The sequence below is a fragment of the Pimephales promelas genome, chromosome 7, assembly GCF_988280905.1.
Source record: "Pimephales promelas chromosome 7, fPimPro1.hap1.1, whole genome shotgun sequence".
NCBI classification, from domain to species: Eukaryota; Metazoa; Chordata; class Actinopteri; order Cypriniformes; family Leuciscidae; genus Pimephales; species Pimephales promelas.
This window is the reverse complement of record NC_142775.1, coordinates 6,064,624-6,085,037: the sequence shown is the minus strand read 5'-3', so window position 1 is coordinate 6,085,037 and position 20,414 is coordinate 6,064,624. Positions and strand designations below refer to the sequence as shown.

At 37.5% G+C, this 20,414-nt stretch overlaps 1 protein-coding gene across 2 annotated transcripts in view; it reads right to left on the bottom strand.

The window, feature by feature from the left end:
• Positions 1-20,414, bottom strand: part of dync1i2a (dynein, cytoplasmic 1, intermediate chain 2a) — a 54,764-nt gene that overhangs the window by 19,070 nt on the left and 15,280 nt on the right. For both annotated transcript variants that reach the window (XM_039647257.2, XM_039647258.2), the window contains 2 exons: positions 16,881-16,996; positions 348-434 (listed from right to left, as the gene is read on the bottom strand). In XM_039647257.2, coding sequence (XP_039503191.1) covers positions 348-434; positions 16,881-16,996 — 203 coding nt within the window. The remainder of the gene's footprint in view (positions 1-347; positions 435-16,880; positions 16,997-20,414) is intronic.

Sequence of the window (20,414 nt, the reverse complement as noted above, 5' to 3'; positions counted from 1 at the left end):
AAAATTGATTTCGACCCACTGAACTATTGAACATTTAACACACACTCAAGGTGGAAACATGTCCATCACTTGGAGTTGAAATTGTCTGTTTCCCCCCCCATTGCATTATGTTCTCTAGTTGTGTGTCTAATATACCAACACTACACTAAAAGTCTGATTTCAGCAACAACCACTGCCAATTTTCATGGCAAAAACAGAACATATGTGAATTGTCTTCTTCAATCACGAATAACATTATGTCAACAAATATCACTGTTTGGATTATTATTATAGAGAAACATAAAACATCTAAACACACCAAATGATCTGTAATGCATTCCAGTGGAGTTGAACATTGAATACTTTACCTTCCTCTTCGTGTTTCTCCACTGGTTTCTCTTTCTCTACCTCCACCTCTGGCTGTGGTGCTGGGGCCTCTTCCTCCTCATCTTCCTCTGCAACAGTAACATCACACACATCAGGATCGTTTACACCAGAGCTGTGTTATTAAAGGACACATAATACTTGACTCTGGGTTAAAGGGATAGTTCACCCAAAACGATTAATCGCGATTAATCGCATCCAAAATAAAAGTTTGTGTTTACATAATATATGTGGGTGCACAGTGTATAATTATTTTGTATATATATAAATACACACACATGCATTTAAGAAAAAAAATATTTAGATATAAAATATTTATATATAATATAAATTATATACAAATCTATATACAGAAAATATTTCATAAATATATACAAGTATGTGTGTGTATTTATATATATGAAATAAGTATACACAGTGCACCCACATATATCATGTAAACACAAACTTTTATTTTGGATGCGATTAATCGTTTGACAGCCCTACATTTTTACAATTTAATTAATGCAATAGTGAAAAATTCATCGGCTTCAGCCAATAATTTTCATTTCGGTGCATCCCTATATTTAAGATAAGATAAAATGACCCATCACTGCTGGTAACACACAAGTGATGCTGCTAACAGAACAAGCAGGTGATAGATGTTCATTTCACCCTGAATATCAATTGAATTGTTGGAAAAAACCCAAAGTGAATCAGCCACCAAATTCAAAGTCCATGACTGCTGACAGACAAACGAGAACAACCTGTAGAGAGTGTGTGTATGTGAACATTGTATCTAGTCTGTCTTGTCTCTAATCTACAGGGGTCTTCACCATCACAGAGGTCTTAACCAACGGCCCGTCCAACAGACTCCCGGTGTAACTGAGACAGGGACTATTCAGCAGCGCATCCCATAGACACACGCAGGGCAGCAGGTGCCAGTGGCTGAGACAGCTGACGGCTGCCTGTGTGTATTAGGCAGATGGTTTTGCAGCAATTGTGTGTGTGGTGGCACGGAGATGGCACAGGGGTTTCTGCCTGACTGCTTTTAGTCAAGACTCTCTCCGGATACACAAGTTCATGCAATTAGAGAGTCGGCAGGGGGTCCATGGGCCGCTATTCACCCCCAAACATGAGCAGCTAAATGGAGCCCTGACCAGCTGTAAGCCACACACACACACACACACAGCTCATCTCCGACAATACTGACACCACTAAAGCCTGAACAAATGTAAAAAGCTCAGGGCAAAAAAAAACATGTTAAAAAGACCTCAAAGGAATAGTTCCCACAATGCAACATCTTCGTTTATTTGCCTTCATGCCATTCCAAACTCGTAAGACTTTCTTTCCTCCATGGAAAAGGAGAATATCTGCAGAATATTATAGCCCCATTACATTTTCAGTAAAATAAAAAAAAGAAATGGGGCCAGGTCTGTCAAGCTCTGAAATGAAAAAATTAACCACCATAAAAATAGCATATCAGGGTGCATGACTTTGGGATGTAAAAAAATATGTTTTAAAAATGCCATTTTTTCTGATAAATGTTGCAACTGTGATTTTAAATATCTTTTAAATTTGATTTTTTTTAAAAAAATAAGTAAATAATAAATGTTATTACAAGATAAAATCTAAAACATAATAAAAATATTAATATTTTTCAAGTTTTTTGTTATTAAGAATATATACATTTCTTGCATGATACAATGAGCAGAATAATTGCAGCAGAATGAAAATAGTGGAAATAAGATTAGAAAGCATGAATCTCGCGGTGTCAGAATGGCAGAATATCCGAAGCAAGACGCAACCCATACAGCCACGATGTCAGATAGTCTGAAGGGTAAACTAAATAAATGACTTTTGAATAATTTGTCACAAAAGTGTGCATTAAATGCGCTAAACATGAGCTGCTTCTTTTCCTTTGTATGGCATTAGGCGAACCCACTCGAAGGTGGATAGCGCCACCTACTGCATAACACCTGTGTTTACATGTGACGAAAATGGTATCGCATTCAAAAACGTGCACTCTGAAGCCTGTTTCTGGTCCCCAAAACGCCATTGCTGTGTAAATTAATGGCTATAACCCATAAAAAGTTGATTGTTTTTAGTTGAAAACTTCATGTCACGTAAATGTCCCAAGACGTTTGAGTTTTTACTTCTTTCTGCTCCTTTTCAATCATGTTAAATGCTGTCGTTGTATTTGTTTTAAATGAATGAAATAAATAATACATAAATATAGTTCTGTGAGGTATTATACTGACAAAAACTTCCGGCTTTTTTACGTACATCGGGAAATGCATTCAGTAAATGTGTTTCCATCGTAGTTTGAGCGCATTGGTTTTTGCAATTGAGCACATTCGTTTCTTTATGCACGTTTTTAGAATTGATGAGCATCTTGGCATTTCCATTCATGCTAGGTCCCAAAATACGCATAAAAAATAGGATGGAAACATAGCTACTGACTACAATAGGTCACTAGTTCCTCACATGTAAACATTTGAAGAGCTCTTTTCCAAAACGTGATAAACGCCATTTAAAAAAAAAAAAAATGAGTTTGTCGTGTCATTCTGCTGTGTACAGAACCCATTCACTGCTCCATCAACGTTTCATGCCAAATCGCTATATTTCCTGATAGTTCTTTCCAAACTGCGATAAGCGGCAAACCTATTTTTAGCCTAAACGCGATAAATCCTTGAATTCGATGAGCGTTCTACGCAATCGGCGAACTCTGAACCCGAACAGAGGTTTGTATTAGGGCTGTCAATCTTCCTCTATAATACTATTCGAATTCCATTCCTTATTGTATGTAATCCAGCACGGCGGCACTCTGAACCCAAACAGAGGGGTTAAATGCTCAAATTTATCCTATTATTAATATCTACGATTTTCATTTGTATTTCAATTAATCGTGTAGCCCAAGTCTATATTAAACCATAAGACAAGCTTTTCTGAGAGCAACAGAATGAAATACAAGTCATTATTCACTGAAAATACTCTCCTCCGCCACATCTTTCAAATGAAATAAGGCAGCCACGACATAAAGCATTTTTCTAGTCAGAATGACTTCTTGAACCATTTTAAATGGGAATACTATCAGTAAATAATGACTTTCAATGTTTTCGCCACACAAAGCTCTGACCTCAGCGCTACAACTAAAGACTTTGTACATCCGTCTAATGCCGAGTTCAGACTGCATGATTTTAGCCACGATTTTGGCTCGCCGACAGGTTTTGAGAAATCGCCGACAAATGCCCGAAATCACAGGCAAATCGGCGCTCGTTCCCGCGAGTGACAATCACGCAGTGTGAATGAACAAAGACGCGAACTGAGAGAATCACCGACGAGTCGCCGACGCCCGTGAGATATTTGGCATGCTAAATATCTGGACCTGTCGGCGATTCAAAATCCTGCTGTGTGAAAAGTGTTTTGACTGAAAACTACATCGGCGATCACCGGCAGCCAGTGAGAGAGCAAGATACAGAGCAGCAGGGAGTTCGGGGAGGAGTATAGATCACATATCAACATGATATGGCATTGTTTCAACAAAAAAAGCTTCTTCTCGGTCTATTTGGACACAATAAATGGAAGAAAAATTAGTAAAAATTTGGCAGGAGCACTCGTGTCTGTTTCACCAGCTGTACCACAACCGGGTCGAAAAAAAAGTCTCACGTGAGAACTCCGGTCTTGCACGTGTGGTGTCGCGCGTTGTTTCCTTTTCATATCTCACGCGTGTTTGTTGTGAAATGTAGTTTTCGTGCAGCGTGCTAGACAGAGTCTGTCGGCGATTTTTCTAAAGTCATGCAGTGTGAAACCTTCTGTCGCCGATCCATCGTCCAGTGTGAACACAGCAGCGACTGAATGCTGGCCAAGATAGTCATGCAGTGTGAAAAGAGCAGCGACCTGACTACTTTGAAAATCGTGCAGTCTGAAAGAGCCATAATGGACTGCTTTTGGTTGCCATTTAATAGTAAATAAAAGTGGCAAGGCCATTCTTCAAAGACTCTCACCTAATGACACAAAGCCAAAATAATGAATTTCCTTTAATTTCTCGACAAACGGTGTTCATATTCGATAATCAAAACGATGGTTTTGTGTTACGCCCATGTTAATGGCATGCTGTTTTGCATGACCAGAAAAACTTGTTTCAATAGAGAGCGAAATCGCCCTTTCCTGCAATAATCAAAATGATAATGTCATCTGTCAGCTTTTACATCGGAGACGAGTCCGCGGCTCTCTCTGGAAAGGCCGGGGTTTGAAGAGAGAAAGAGAGGGGGTAGGGGGGGTCTCTCTCTGATGAGTTTATGGAGTCGTTCTGATGACACGGGCCATCTCGCCGTGCCGGGCCCGTACTCAGGAACGAGAGAGGAGAGAAGGTTAAAATCTTTCCTTTCAAGGGCCTCAATCAGGCTTGGAGGAAAACAGTAATCAGTGTCTTTCAGTCCGGGGCCCGAACGCAGCGCGGCCCTTTCTCTGCCAGCCAGACCCGAGCAATCAACCTGCCAGGCATTAGCAGCGGAAAGACAATCTGAAAATAAGGGGTGTAATGCACCTGCCAGCAAAAATGCCCATTTGGAGAAAAGCAAGTGATCCTGGTGACCCCACAGAGAGGAGGAGAGAGAGAGAGAAAAAAACATTTAACAGAATTCACCCTGATGGCAGATCCCCTTCCCATCGACACCTCATCTCAAAGCTGCAGCAATTATAGCTTTTGTATCCCTCAAGAAATAAAAGCTTTTTTTGCAGGAGGGAGGGCGTAAGCAGAGAGAGAAAGAGAGCGGCCGGTAATCGGCAGGCTTTGTCAAAGCACAATGTATTAATGCGAGCGCCCCATGGGGTCAGAGGTTGTTCGAGAACAAGACTAATGCTCTTTGATGTCCTCTGCAGGTGCACAGACTCCGTCGGACGCCCGCAGAAAAGAGGACACAGGGAGAGAGACCCTCCGAACGCTGACTTCCTTGTTTGTGCTTGTGAAAGACGACCGAGCAAACCGTAGCTCTTTGAATAAGACTACGGGACTTCTGCGCAACTCAATGGACGGGTTTGTTTGGGATTGGCTTTACCCCTGGAAAAAGAAACAAGAAAAAGATGTGCGCTTCGAGCTCACACAGGAAGTTCATTCGAACAGATCGACAAAGATCAATGTTCAGTGTCACTTTTGGGCATCACAGGCCTGGATTTCAATTTCTTAAGGTCACATTTACCCTTGTTCAGCATACACTCATCTAGTACTAATACTGTGTTTGACCCCATTTCTCCTTCAGAACTGCCTTAATTCTACGTGGCATTGATTCAACAAGGTGCTGAAAGCATTCTTTAGAAATGTTGGCCCATATTGATAGGATAGCATCTTGCAGTTGATGGAGATTTGTGGGATGCACATCCAGGGCACGAAGCTCCCGTTCCATCACATCCCAAAGATGCTCTATTGGGTTGAGATCTGGTGACTGTGGGGGCCATTTTAGTACAGTGAACTCATTGTCATGTTCAAGAAACCCATTTGAAATGATTCGAGCTTTGTGACATGGTGCATTATCCTGCTGGAAGTATCCATCAGAGGAATGGACAAATGCTCAGGTAGATCATTTAAACGATGCCCAATTGGCACTAAGGAGCCTAAAGTGTGCCAAGAAAACATCCCCCACACCATTACACCACCACCACCAGCCTGCACAGTGCTAACAAGGCATGATGGATCCATGTTCTCATTCTGTTTACGCCAAATTCTGAATGTCTCAACAGAAATCGAGACTCATCAGACCAGGCAACATTTTTCCAGTCTTCAACTGTCCAATTTTGGTGAGCTCTTGCAAATTGTCGCCTCTTTTTCCTATTTGTAGTGGAGATGAGTGGTACCCGGTGGGGTCTTCTGCTGTTGTAGCCCATCCGCCTCAAGGTTGTGTGTGTTGTGGCTTCACAAATACTTTGCTGCATACCTCGGTTGTAACGAGTGGTTATTTCAGTCAAAGTTGCTCTTCTAGCTTGAATCAGTCGGCCCATTCTCCTCTGACCTCTCGCATCAACAAGGCATTTTCGCCCACAGGACTGCCGCACACTGGATGTTTTTCCCTTTTCACACCATTCTTTGTAAACCCTAGAAATGGTTGAGTGTAAAAATCCCAGTAACTGAGCAGATTGTGAAATACTCAGACCGGCCCGTCTGGCACCAACAACCATGCCACACTCAAAATCCCCTTTCTTTCCCATGCTGACATTCAGTTTGGAGTTCAGGAGATTGTCTTGACCAGGACCAAACCCCTAAATGCATTGAAGCAACTGCCATGTGATTGGTTGATTAGATAATTGCATTAATGAGAAATTGAACAGGTGTTCCTAATAATCCTTCAGGTGATTGTTTGTGTTAGTGGGCGAAATCCAGTTATTTCAATAGGAATCCACAGCCAAATTCACATATGGCTGAAAAAGCAAAAAGTTGCTGTTTTAAATTGGCAAATGCTTAAGAGTCTATGATTGGATCATTATTACAGTGATTATTAATGTTTCTAGCATGTTATATGATTGGCAACAGTTCTTCTAGCACTAATTGTTGGAGTGTGTAGCTTTTCATTTCTTAAACAATCATGTAGGAAGAACATCATGAACATATTCCAGGATGACCATGTCAGGACTCATCAGGCTCAAAGTGTGAAGGAATGGTTATAATCATTTTCAAACATGAATCTTCTCCTCTGAGTCCAGACCTTAAATTCATAGAGTCTTTGACAGTCCTTCCAGAAAAACGTGATTATACGATCACATGATTTAGTGCATAATCAGCCAAAGTCCGCATATTTATGCGGGGCCGCATTTTCGCCGCATAAATTGCCGTTTTACGTGTGTAAAATATGCAGGGCTTGCATGATTTCATAATCCTCGCATTTTCGTTGCAGAAAAGTCACATATATCTAAGCAGAAAGTTGAAAAATGTTGCGTTTGCGTCACACAAGTAAAACCTGTTGCAATGGGAATGTTATAAAGTGACGTAATTGCGCAACATGAACATCGAAAAGCTATAAAACAGGAGCACACTTTATTTTTTTATATTTTATTTATTCATTTTTACAGAAGGTGTAAGATATTCCTTTTGTAAAGCTACAAAACTTGTTTGACTCATCAATGTTTTTTAAGTTGTATGTGTTTATGAAGGTCTGAAATAAAACAAGATGAAATATTCCAGCACTTTCTATGATGTAGTATGCGTGTTTATCATAGGAAGTAATAAGAAATGACTCTTTACATTAAGTTAGTAGCCTAGTGAGAACAGGGTGTCGGGGGAATCGGTTCTCTTTTTTATCAAAAAATTTCATTGCATAAAATTGCATAAATATCCCGCATATTCCATCGCATTTTTCAGAAAACGAGCCGCATAATGAAGGATTTTTGCCAGCAGCAATCACAAAAAAAAATGCATTTTTCTGGAACTTGTATTTCATTAATTTTGTTGTAAAGAAATTATAAATAAATGCACCTCTAATGCCCCAAAGTATTAAAACCTTACACATTTAACATTGTTCAGTGAATATTTGCAGGCAAAATCCAGTTATTTCATGAGATCGGGAATGGGCGAAAGATTTCCCTATGCAGATTTCGCAAAGTTGATCATGCAGATTTTTCGCATCGACCAACAGAAAGCTCATTACCAAATTAGTTCTGTCTCAAAAAGTTCAAACTGAAAATAAAATGAGCAAAACGGGGGCTTTATTACCCCTATGATCAAAGTCGCAATTCCGGTGTCTAGGGCTGCAACGATTAGTCGACATTATCAAAATAAAAAGTTGTCGACAAATATCTTTGTTGTCGAGTAGTCGTTTGATCTCACGTAACCTAATGTAAGGGCGAGCAATATCACGATTTGACCGCTACGCCGCTTTGGCGCTAGAGTGTAATGCAGCCCTTTATAAATGCAAATGCGGTAAAAGAAAAAAACAGCGCGAATTATAACGAATCCGAACTAGCAAGGTTTGGCAAAGTTTTACAAAACTTAAAAACCAACAATGCTGTCATGTGCAATACAAGCAAGGCAGAACTTGCTTTTCACGGGAGCACCACATGCATGTTGGAGCACTTAAAGAGGAAACATCCCGGCAAAAGGGGAGCCGGTGAGCAGTGGCGCCTCCAGAAATTTTTCGTAGGGGTGGCCAGATGGGGCCAGTTAAAATCTTGGGGTGGCACACCAAAACTACAGTATAAACCATAATTTCAGAATTGTTTTCTACTGTTGTAATAAACCAGCCTGTAGAAAACTATCAGAAAGACTTAAGGAAACTCCTACTGATATACTTTGGTTTATTGTGTAATATTTAATGTTACTAATGATATTAGTAGGGCCCAACTAATATATATTACATTGTATATAATGATATATATTATATGATATAAGGGTCCTTGCCCCACAGCAAATTTCCAGATACTTACATAATTGTGATGAATTTAATCATGTTTAAGTTATTAGTTTGCAGTGTAAGATTACAGTTAACACCTTTAAATATTACATAAATGTATTATGAATTTTTAATACACTTAATGAGTGTATACATCAGCAGCAAAAAGTAATTCTTGAAAAAATCTGCACAGTAATTTTATAAAATCTAAATATGTTAATAAAAAAAATTACTATTAGTTCTCTTTTAAAATTCAATCAGGCAATCATGTCACAATTTTATATTTATATATTAATGTCAAGAATTCAGAAGTGCATAGCCTAAACTACAAATAAATTATATACAATTAAATTATGCTTATTTAAAATGTATTGAGCAGGCTAGGTATAACAAAATATATTGGCTTTTAATAATATTTCAGTGCGCAAACCCATGATTACATGAAAAACAGCGAGCACACAGCATGTATGCGCATCGCGGGTGCAGAATGATGTGCTCAAAGCAACATGGAGTCACAGTGTGCAGCAGCACTGCGCTTCATAAGTGCGCATTTAAAAGCTCATGTCACAAATCGAAGAAATGTTGAGCGCACAAAATAATCCTAGTGCGATTTGTTCCTTTGTTTCACAGTTATTGTGCGTTTGATGCCGATTCATAAATATGTATGTGTGATCAAACAGAACACGGTAGTGAGTCGTTTAAAAACAGCAACAAACTCCAAGAAAATAAAGTAATTTTATGCGAATATACAGACTTTTATCTACAGATCATGCATTTATAATGTCAATATATCATATTGGAGAGAGTTTTACCGTTCATCCAAGAGGCGCGCGTGCTGTTTGAATATGAATGGAGAATGATTGACAGCCGCAGAGGAGGGAAAACGAGTTTATACTTTAATGATGTAAATGTACTTCTGTCCCTCACATTAAGCTATGGAATGACTTCAGATGACTTTGTCACCCAAACTGACGTGAAAAAAAGCGGGAGGCGCCGAAAAGCGCGCTGTTTGCATCCCTGCCTGTCCAAACGTGGCAAAAAAGCTGCTGTAACAGTATACCATTTGGCACTTAAAAAGCACGTCACGACACATAATTCCCCGTCTTCTTTTACTTAAGAATATTTTTGACTTATTTATAAAATGCATAACTGATGCTACAAAAATTAATACTGGCCATTGGGGTGGCCAATGGGGTGGCCAGGAGTCGGCCAGGGGTGGCCATGGCCACCCCTGGCCACCCCCTGGTGGCGCCATTGCCGGTGAGAAGTGAGTGTTCTCCAGCTGGAGCTGACTAAACTGTAGTGGTAAAGTATCTCTTTATTAGATCATGCAATACTATTAATAGTAATAATATCATCAATAATAATATAATTACAGGAATGTGATGATTTAATTTGCATAGAATAAAGCTTGATTGAGCTTAGGAGTATTATTGTAACACTATTAGGTATTATAGTCTTATTACTTAAGACTTACAAAAGGAGATGTTAGGAATAATATCATGGCAGTTGCTTTTTCTTTTTCATTCTGTAAATTAAAAGGTGAATGAGAACATCTCCGTCAGCTCGATTCTCATGTAAAAAAAACTATTGTAATTTTATATCTATTGTTAATATTTTACTCTTTTTGTGTCCTGAAGTAATGACCCTTTTTCTGTTTGAGTTCTATGAAAAGCAGTTTAGTGTATTTAAGAGATGATGGACAATAGTGTTCATTTCGAGATGCTGGGATCAGTGAAGAGCTAGGCTGAGGGTTCCTCACTTTAAAAGAGATGCTCTCCATATAAGAGGATCCTTGTGATTAGTACGGGATATTAACCCTCCCGTGAGCACACAGGCAATTAAAACAATCATATTTAATTCAATTTTATACTCTCACAACCTGCAGCAAGCAGAGCTGTGGATCGGGGAGTAATGAAAGTGATTTCCGTACACACGTCTACAGCTTTTTGAAGGTGCACCAAGACCATAAAACGGACGGATGAAGCACCACTGGAAAACCTTCAGATATCGGTCATATCAGGTCAGTTTGAACATAAAAAAAAAGAAATCAACAATTAAGATGTGACAGACAGCTAGTGTTTCCCAGTGTGGTTCTACTCGCTCTCACAATGCAGGAGTGAGTCTCTTTAAGATTTAAGACAGTCAGTTAATTTACAGATTGTGAATGTAACCGTATCTGGCACTCGAACACACCTTCTGTCCCGCTGGGCACAGTAACGGCCACACACACCTCCTGACCTACACAGAGCTGAGCCTTTAACAGCCCCACATGCCTCTTTCCCACAAACCACTCCATCAGAGAGAGATGGGAAAACCTCACAATGTCACCCAGAGTGATTTGTTATGTGATGGAGGAGAGACAGAAGAGAGTGTGAGAGTTGATGAAATGATTATACAGTGGCAGGAATGGAAGGAGAGAATGTGTGTGTGTGTGTGGAGAGAGGAGAGCTTTTGGACAGTCTGAAGATAAGTCTTATTTAACACTTTCAATACGCAGTGGGATGAGGCTCAGTGATACAGAAGGGAAAAAATGTAGAGCTCGATATCTTTTCAGACTTTTTACGATATTGATATGTATCGTGATATGATTTTTATGTAAATGCTCTGAAATAGCTTAAAAATACATATGATTTTTTCACCAAGGCGGTAGCGAGGTAGCATCCTATTATCCAAACAGACAGTGTAGCCAAATATACTCAAGTACAATTCAAAATTAATGTAATTAAAATAAAATTGAGTATAAAATTGAGTAAAAAGCTATAATAAATATAAATATAATTATATATAAATAATTATAAATACAGATATATATATATATATATAAATATATATATATATAAATACAGATATATATATATATATATATATATATATATATATATAAATAAACAAATATATATACAGCTATATATATATGAAGAGTTCAGGTGCAAAAGCCTCTAAGTGCCATTTGAAATTTTCTTCTAGAATGATTTTTTTTATCAAACTTGTATATTTAAGTTCAGTAATTTCACTTAAATAACAAGTGAAATTACTGAACTTAAATATACAAGTTTGATAAAAAAAATCATCATTAAAGAAGAAAATTTCAAATGGCATTTAGAGGCTTTTGCATCTGAACTCTTCATATATATATATATATATATGCATTTCTTACTAAAGGGACAGGAGGAATATTTACTTGTAGTGATACATAACATTAACAAGTAATTAAACAGCAATATATCTACATAAATGTAATACTGTTCAAAAGTTTAGGGTTGATTTTTTTTTTTAAAAAGGGGTTATCGGATGCCCATTTTCCACAAATTGGTATGATTCTTTAGGGTCTTAATATTAAGTTTGTAACATACAGTACTTTGGTTAAAATTCTTCAATGGTTGTGTAAAAACACCCTTTTCTCTTTAAATAGAGTTCTGTTGACAGCGACCCGTTTCGGTGCATGTCTCTTTAAATGATAATGAGCAACAGCTCCCCCAATCCCTTTCTGGGACGAGTTGACGCACGTAAAGGGCTGACCGTATCCAAATGGCTGAGGGCGGAAGTATGCTAATATGGGAAATATGCTAATACGGGACAGTCCGTCAGCGTTTGTGGGCGGAGCATGAGCAATATGACATCATATTAATCAGAAAATCCAAACGGCTTGATTGAGTGTTTAGGCTGTTAGAGGATTTTTTTTTTTAAAAGGAGTGAATGGATTTTTTTCATTGTATGGTGGTTGTGTCCACACACTGGCACTGCAAACACCATATAAAAGTGAATTTTGCATCCGAAAACCTCTTTAAAGAAGTCTAGTATGCTTCAAATATGCTATTTATGATCAAATAAATGCAGAGTAAAAACAGTAATATTACGAAATATATTACAATCTAAAATAACTTCTTTATTTGAATGTATTTTAAAATGTAATTCCTGTGATGTCAAAGCTGAATTTTCAAAAGCATAATTACTCCAGTCTTCTCCTTAATTTCTTATTAACAATGTAGAAAACAATTGTGCTGCTTCATATTTTGAAAATATTACATGATCTGTTTCAAAGCACAGTGTTATTTCAGTTTAACCTTGGATTTTTATATTTTTTATTTAATTTTTAGAATGTTTTGATTGATCTTGTTATTTTATTTATATTTAGGGTTAATTTAAATTTAGGCTATTTAGGGTTAATTTATTAAATTATTTAGTTTTAGTTAGATTTTTTTTTTAATAATAGTGCTTCCAATTAGACATATTTAACTTACAAAGTATTCTGTAATAGAAAGTAAGTTGAGTACGAACTGTAAGAATAGTAAAAAACAAAAAAAATAATCCCTGATAATATCTGCAACAATTATCAGCCTAATCAGACAAATGGCAATTTAATTGTCCAATAATTATATAGTCATGATATCCCTAAAAATAGATCCCTAAAAGGGCTTTCATTAAAATGTTCTTTCATTATCTCCAAAAAAAACATCAACAGAATAAACATCTCAAAGACACACACACACACGGTAAAGCAGTGATCTTGTGTATTTGTCATGAGTGGGCCGGTCACACACACATGCACGACCGGCCACATGAAAGGGCACAACAGCAATTACACAAATCCTGACCTGCCTTTGGACACACACACACACTCCGATATCTCCACTAACCTTCTACTCATTTCCTGTGCCCCCTCTCTGTTAACGGATGTGTGTGTGTGTGTGTGTGTTTGTGTTTAATCTTGCCTTGACGTCTTATGTTTCTCGAGTCTCTGCAATTTTCCCTCAGCTTTCATCTCCATGTTCACTACGGTCAGATCATTTCCAAAAACCTTCACACACTTCTGATGTCTCACGCACACACACACACACACACACACACATCTGAATAGTTCTGTTATCAGAGGCTTGTGCTCTAACTCTGGGTTTAAACACAGCGCCACTCAGCATCCTCCTCCTTTGATTGACATGTGTCAGTCATGCTGTGTGATGCTCGAGGTTGCTTTTTTGACCATGATCTGCATCCTCACCATTACAGAATCAGTTTCTACTTGTTTCGGAGACATGTTTCATTAGTAACCAAAAAGAATTCCGGCTAAAAGAGAAGATCAAAAATAAAGATGCACAATATAATAGTGACCACAATCATAACAACCAATACTGCTTTATTCTTTAATAACTACTGGATTTTACTCATTTGCATTCGTTTATTTGTTAATTTCAAACTGTAAATTCAGTTTCTTTAACAGTTTTGAAAGGAAATATACAATACTGTTTGTGATCTATACTCTACATTAGTGATAGCCTAATACTGTTTTGAGATTATCAGCATTGGCCAATTACTATGTTCACTTGGAGCATTAAAGTGCCCCATTATGCTTTTCACATATTATCTTTCATGTAGCGTATAATATAGCTGTGAATGTAAATGGTCTGGCAAGATCTAAGTACAGATAAATGGAGTTATTGACTCCCAAAAGAAAAAACATTCTGAACTGCCTGAAACGAGTCGTCAGTAATCCCGGTCTTAATTCTTCGTAGGTTTGTAACACATTTGCGTAATGCCAGTCTATGATCTTCATTTGCTGCTAAGGAACCACATATACATTGAGCCTCAAACACTATAGTTGCAGCTGAGACTGGAGGAGTTTGATTCGTGTTGTTCATGTCGAGACTTTGACGCACTTTTAAAAGGATGTGGAAAACACGGAAAAATCAATGCCATCATTACTGTTTGCATCACAGTGTATCAAGTGCTGAGGAAGATCCGGAGCTAATATCTGACCAATCAGAGTGGAGTAGACCAATCCCAACTGACTGGGTCATCTGACCAATCAGAGCAGAGTGGACCAATCCCAACAGACTGGGTCATCTGACCAATCAGTGCGGAGTAGACCAATAACAACAGACTGGGTCATCTGACCAATCAGAGTGGAGTAGACCAATCCCAACAGACTGGGTCATCTGACCAATCAGTGCGGAGTAGACCAATAACAACAGACTGGGTCATCTGACCAATCAGAGTGGAGTAGACCAATAACAACAGACTGGGTCATCTGACCAATCAGAGTGGAGTAGACCAATCCCAACAGACTGGGTCATCTGACCAATCAGTGCGGAGTAGACCAATAACAACAGACTGGGTCATCTGACCAATCAGAGTGGAGTAGACCAATAACAACAGACTGGGTCATCTGACCAATCAGAGTGGAGTAGACCAATAACAACTGACTGGGTCATCAGACCAATCACAGTGGAGTAGACCAATAACAACTGACTGGGTCATCAGACCAATCAAAGCGGAGTGGACCAGTGATGTTTTCGTAAAAAGAGATGACGATAACGTAATGATTTCGTTAACGCATTGTTTTTTTTATGACGATAACGCGACGATGACTAGCTAAAAATAGCTCTGAGGTGACTAAAACATGACGAGACGTTTTCGAGTTTTCGTTGACGAGACGAGACGGAACGAAAATGATTATAAGTCTGACGTTCACAATGCATGTAATTTATGCCTGTTTTGCGTGAAATCAGTCTGTATGGAGCTAAAAATAAGTATCAGCAATGCTGCCGTTTCCTATCGTGTGCGCCCAGCACCGGCCGCCGCGCGTGCACCAGATTCCACACAACAACAACACAGGGTTTAATGGTAGTTTTTGTACCAAGTCAAGTCAATAGAGTAGCATATTTTGCAGCGATGTTTGTGTGAGCATATCAGTGAACATCCCTGACCACTCGGTGAGTTTGACGTCTTTGTAAACGAATGTTTAATGCGTTTTATGAATGATTGTGTGGGTGCTAACACACAAACCTAAAATTCTCGGGACAACAGCATTTGTCCAAATTTCAATCTTAACAGTTCTATTTCATCAGAAACGAGTGTAAAATACCGAACTAACCAAGACCAAATACAGTGTTTATTCAGGGATTGTCTTATTCATTTTTATGTTCAACACACTCCAAGTGTCATGTTTGTTTCAAACTTTATATTCAAGTATGCATTCTTTGTTCAATGCACCTCAGTATTAGATATTTATTTTATTATTTTGTTTCAGAATGTTTGCAACTTTGCACAAGTTAAAGATAGACTGGGTTGTATACATAATGTTTGTGTTTACAAATAATATGCATCTTATTGTTGCATACTACGTTGTTCATTGCACTTTCAGCAATTTCTCAAATAAAGCCACAATTGCCAAAGTAAGAATGTTTTTATGCTTGGCTTTTTTGGAGTAAAACAGTGATTCCACTGTTACCACTTTATCTGTGCACAATGTTCTAGTAGCTCAACGTTTTTGCCATTTAAACCATTCCTTTATTCCTTTATTACTGTGATAACTGGTGAAAATAGCTTTTAATATTCAGGGGTAAAACTATAACTTGAAATATGGGGGTAAAAGGTTTCTGCCCAAGGTGACAATGAAGTACAGCTTGGCAATGGCAGCACTGCATCTCCATCAATGAGAAAGTCTAGTTTATTAAACAAAGGTTTTAAGGTTAGCTTGTTTTATGAATTGCAACACTTGCTAAATCTGTCAAACCTAAGCCTATTTCCACTACTTTTTAAACTAAATTAATTTGTTAAAGACTACTTTTTTTTTTACTAAAATTGATTAAACTTGACTAAAACCTTTTGGTGTTTTCGTCGACTAAAACCTTTTGTGTTTTCGTCGACTAAAACTTGACTAAAACTATTAAGTTTATAAGCGACTAAAATGTGACTAAAACTTAAAAGCATTTTCGTCCATAAGACTAAAACTAAAAGGGCTGCCAAAAACAACACTGGAGTGGACCAATCACAACTGACTAGGTCATCTGACCAATCAGAGCGGAGTAGAATAGTTTTGTTTTCTGCCGTTTGAAATGCACAAGCTCTTTAAAGTTGGGTGGATTCAGATTGGCTGTCAATATTTTTATCAGCTGGAAAACACAATTTTGAAAGTGATTCAACTAAATTGTTCCTCGGTAATTATCGCTATACTATGATCCGATCACAGATATATCATGATGCCTGAATTCCCCTGAAGCATGTAAAACTCTGCAGTCTGCTGGGTGTGTGTGTATGTGTGTGTGTGTTTTAAATATATAACAATATCAGAAATTGCTTTGTTTACTGGCGATAACATAAAAAATGAATGTTTTGAATGGCATTAGTCAGAATTGCTGCATGTGCATGACCACAGCTCACCCTCTTTCTGCTGCGTCGTGGTGGGCGTCTGAGTCTCCTTGGTGTAGGACACCACCTCTTTGGGTGGGAAATCCACGTGAGTCGTCTTCGCCATTGCCAACTTCATAGGACCACGTCTGGGAGAGCGCACAAACACACACAGACACACAAATCATACGGAGGAACTGTGCACACACTGCTCAAACATCTAAAAATTCACACAGGCTTTTAAAATAATGCTGCTGTCTATGTAGTAGAGAGGCTTTATTAATTTATTTATTTTCTACTTGATGCTACATTGCTAGAGAAAACAGATAAAAATGCCTTTTCCCTGTTGCCAAAAACACTCATAATAATGCACTTTTGATTTTGGCGCCACCCTTCTGTTGATCGGCTTGTTCGTGGACAGGAATACAAAATTTCAAAAGCTCAATCTGTAGTTTAAATAAAAGTCCAGCTTCAGTCTCAGGCCCTGTGTACAGCTGGTGTGAAGATGCTTTTTGGTCGATCAGATCACAGGTGGACGACACTAAATACAGGAGTAAACGGGTCTAAAGCGTTTGAGCTTGTCCACTTTCGACCACTTCCAGAGGGAGTTGAAAACACATTAGAGCGGATTGCTTTCGTAGTGTAAACGCACATGTGATCGAATGTGTTCAAACAGCCACTTAACACCGTCTGCTCTCCGTCTACTGATCTAATGATGAACATTAAGGGAAGATCTCTAGCCAGACGGGGTTTAAACTTTGTCAGCTGAAGACCCAAGTTTGGTTTGAAGATGAAAAACGCACCAAGCACAATGTTCTCTCACCATTCCTGATTTCTAACACACACTCTTGATTAAGTCTATCAGAGCAGAAACTAAAGCTGATGATCTCCGTATGTTTTCCATTGTCTCTGTGTGCGTTCATATGTAAATTACACAAGCTTATTTGGCCCATTAGATCAAAAGTTTAAAGAAATGACAAACACTCAGCTAAAAGAAATCAGGACAGAAGTGGTTGAAAGTCTCTCGTCTACTTGTGATCGACTAAAATGCATCTTAATATCAGGTATAAACAGGACCTAAGAAAAGCCCCGTGATCTAATCACCCCTACCACATTTATAGACCATTTCACAAGATGTAAACAACACTGGTCCAGAAGCACTTCCTGTTTCAGTTTTTTAACACTACATAAAAGCTGGCATAAAATACAACCAACAACAAATAAAACTGAATCAAAAAGTTAAACAAACATCTTTAAGATGTGTTCTTTACATGTGAAATAAAGAAAACAGTTACAAACTGAAACAGGAAGTGCTTCTGGACCAGTGTTGTTTACATCTTGTGAAATGGTCTATAGGTGACTAGTAGGGCTGGGCAAAAAAATCGATTTTTCGATTAATCGTTTTTTAAAATGTGGTCGATTCAAAATCGATTCTCAACGGCCACGAATCGATTTTTTCCATATTAAGGGCTCACGGTGCTGCGTCTTCTCCCTCTGCACCAGCCGCGGCAAGCGCGCTGCAGGCGTCACACACTCGCGTTTAGGAGTCGGGACATGACGGAATATTCACTTGCACAATCGGGCCAGCATTGCATCGTAACCTATGATCGTAACTAACGTTTATCATTTTCACGTCTTTTTTAGTTTACTACTGTTCTGACTTGTCCAATTTCCAGCATCAATTTTGCATCTTGCATCAAAATCCAGTCTATTCATTGTATGCATTTAGTGTATAGTGTACCTAAAATAAAAAGAGTTTTATATACAGGTTTGTGGGTCTTAATTTCTTTCTGCTAATTAACCACTAGTAAATTTATGTCCTGTTCTTTTTTTTATAAATATAGGATTTGTATTACATCCAGTGGTGGAGGAAGTACTGAATCTCAGTACTTAAGTAAAAGTACAAATACCCAGATAAATATTTACTTTAGTAAAAGTAAAAGTAACACAATGACAACCATACTTAAGTAAAAAGTAAAAAGTACTTTATTTTAAATGTACTTTAAGTATTAAAAGTAAAAGTACTTGCATAACAATTTATTATCTTAATGTCTATTTTCTAATGATTAATAAAACATTTAATTCTAACTCATTCAACCTAATAGCCTACTCCTATAATGATGTTCAATAATGATGGAAAAAAAAATGTCACCATTTCTGAAACAAGCTTGCAATTAGGCAATATCATGCTTATCCTTACTATATGTTAATAACTATGTTTGGCAGTAGACGCGATTCATTTATGGTGTAATTCTGAACCTCTTGGCTTGCCATAATCCTAACCAAACCAAACATATATTACACACGGTGTGTTTCACGTAAAAACTAATTTTCGCGTATGAGTTGCATGATAAACACACTGCGTGTGAGACGCATTTAGTGACCGGGTTGATATACTGTATCTATGGCAACCAAACGTCACTGGTGAGACAAATGTGCAACGAACGGACGGTCAGATTACGTTTTGGCAGGGGAAAAACTGATCAGAAAATGTAACAGAAGTTGTATAAATGTAGTGGAGTAGAAAGTAGAATAATTGCTGCAAAATGTAACGAAGTAAAAGTAAAAAGTATGCACTATTTATTGTACTTAAGTAAAGTAAAGATACGTGAAAAATGTACTTAAGTAAAGTAACGAAGTATTTGTACTTCGTTACATTCCACCACTGATTACATCGATATTCATTATAGTTTAATCGAGAATCTAATCAGTAATCGAGAATCGAAATCGAAAATCGAATCGAGAATCGAAATCGAATCGAACTGAGAGCTTGCGAATCGAAATCGAATCGAATTGAACATGTGAATCGATACCCAGCCCTAGTGACTAGCATGTAACATTCTGACATGAAAAAAAAATATATAAATAATGTGAACACACTTGACTAGTGTGTGTTACTCATGATGATCTTAAAAAGCTTTTAGTTAAATACGTAGAAAACATAGAACATTTTTTTAAAGTAATTAATTAATTCTAATGGAAAAATTGGACCGGGTTGTGAAGGACAAGTTGGCAACAGTGCACTTGGGAACTCCTTCAATACTGTTGCTTCAAATACAGATAGTTTTGATTTGTTTAATATTTTTGGTCATTATATATGACTAAATATATATATATATATATATATTAGGGCTGTCACAAGATTAATCACGATTAATCGCATCCAAAATAAAAGTTTGTGTTTACATAATATATGTGGGTGCACTGGGTATAATCATTTTATATATATAAATACAAACACGCTTGAATATTTAAGAAAAAAAATATTATTTTTATATAAAATATTTATATTTATATATAATATAAATTATATATAAATCTATATACAGTATATACATGAAAATATTTCTCAAATATATACAAGCATGCGTGTGTATTTATATATATATATGTGTATTTTACATATTATGCAAACACAAACTTTTATTTTGGATGCGATTAATCACGATTAATCGTTTGACAGCCTTAATATATATATATATATATATATATATATATATATATTCATAATTTTGATGACTTTACTATAACTCTAAGGTCTGGTTTCACAGACAAGGCTTAGATCAA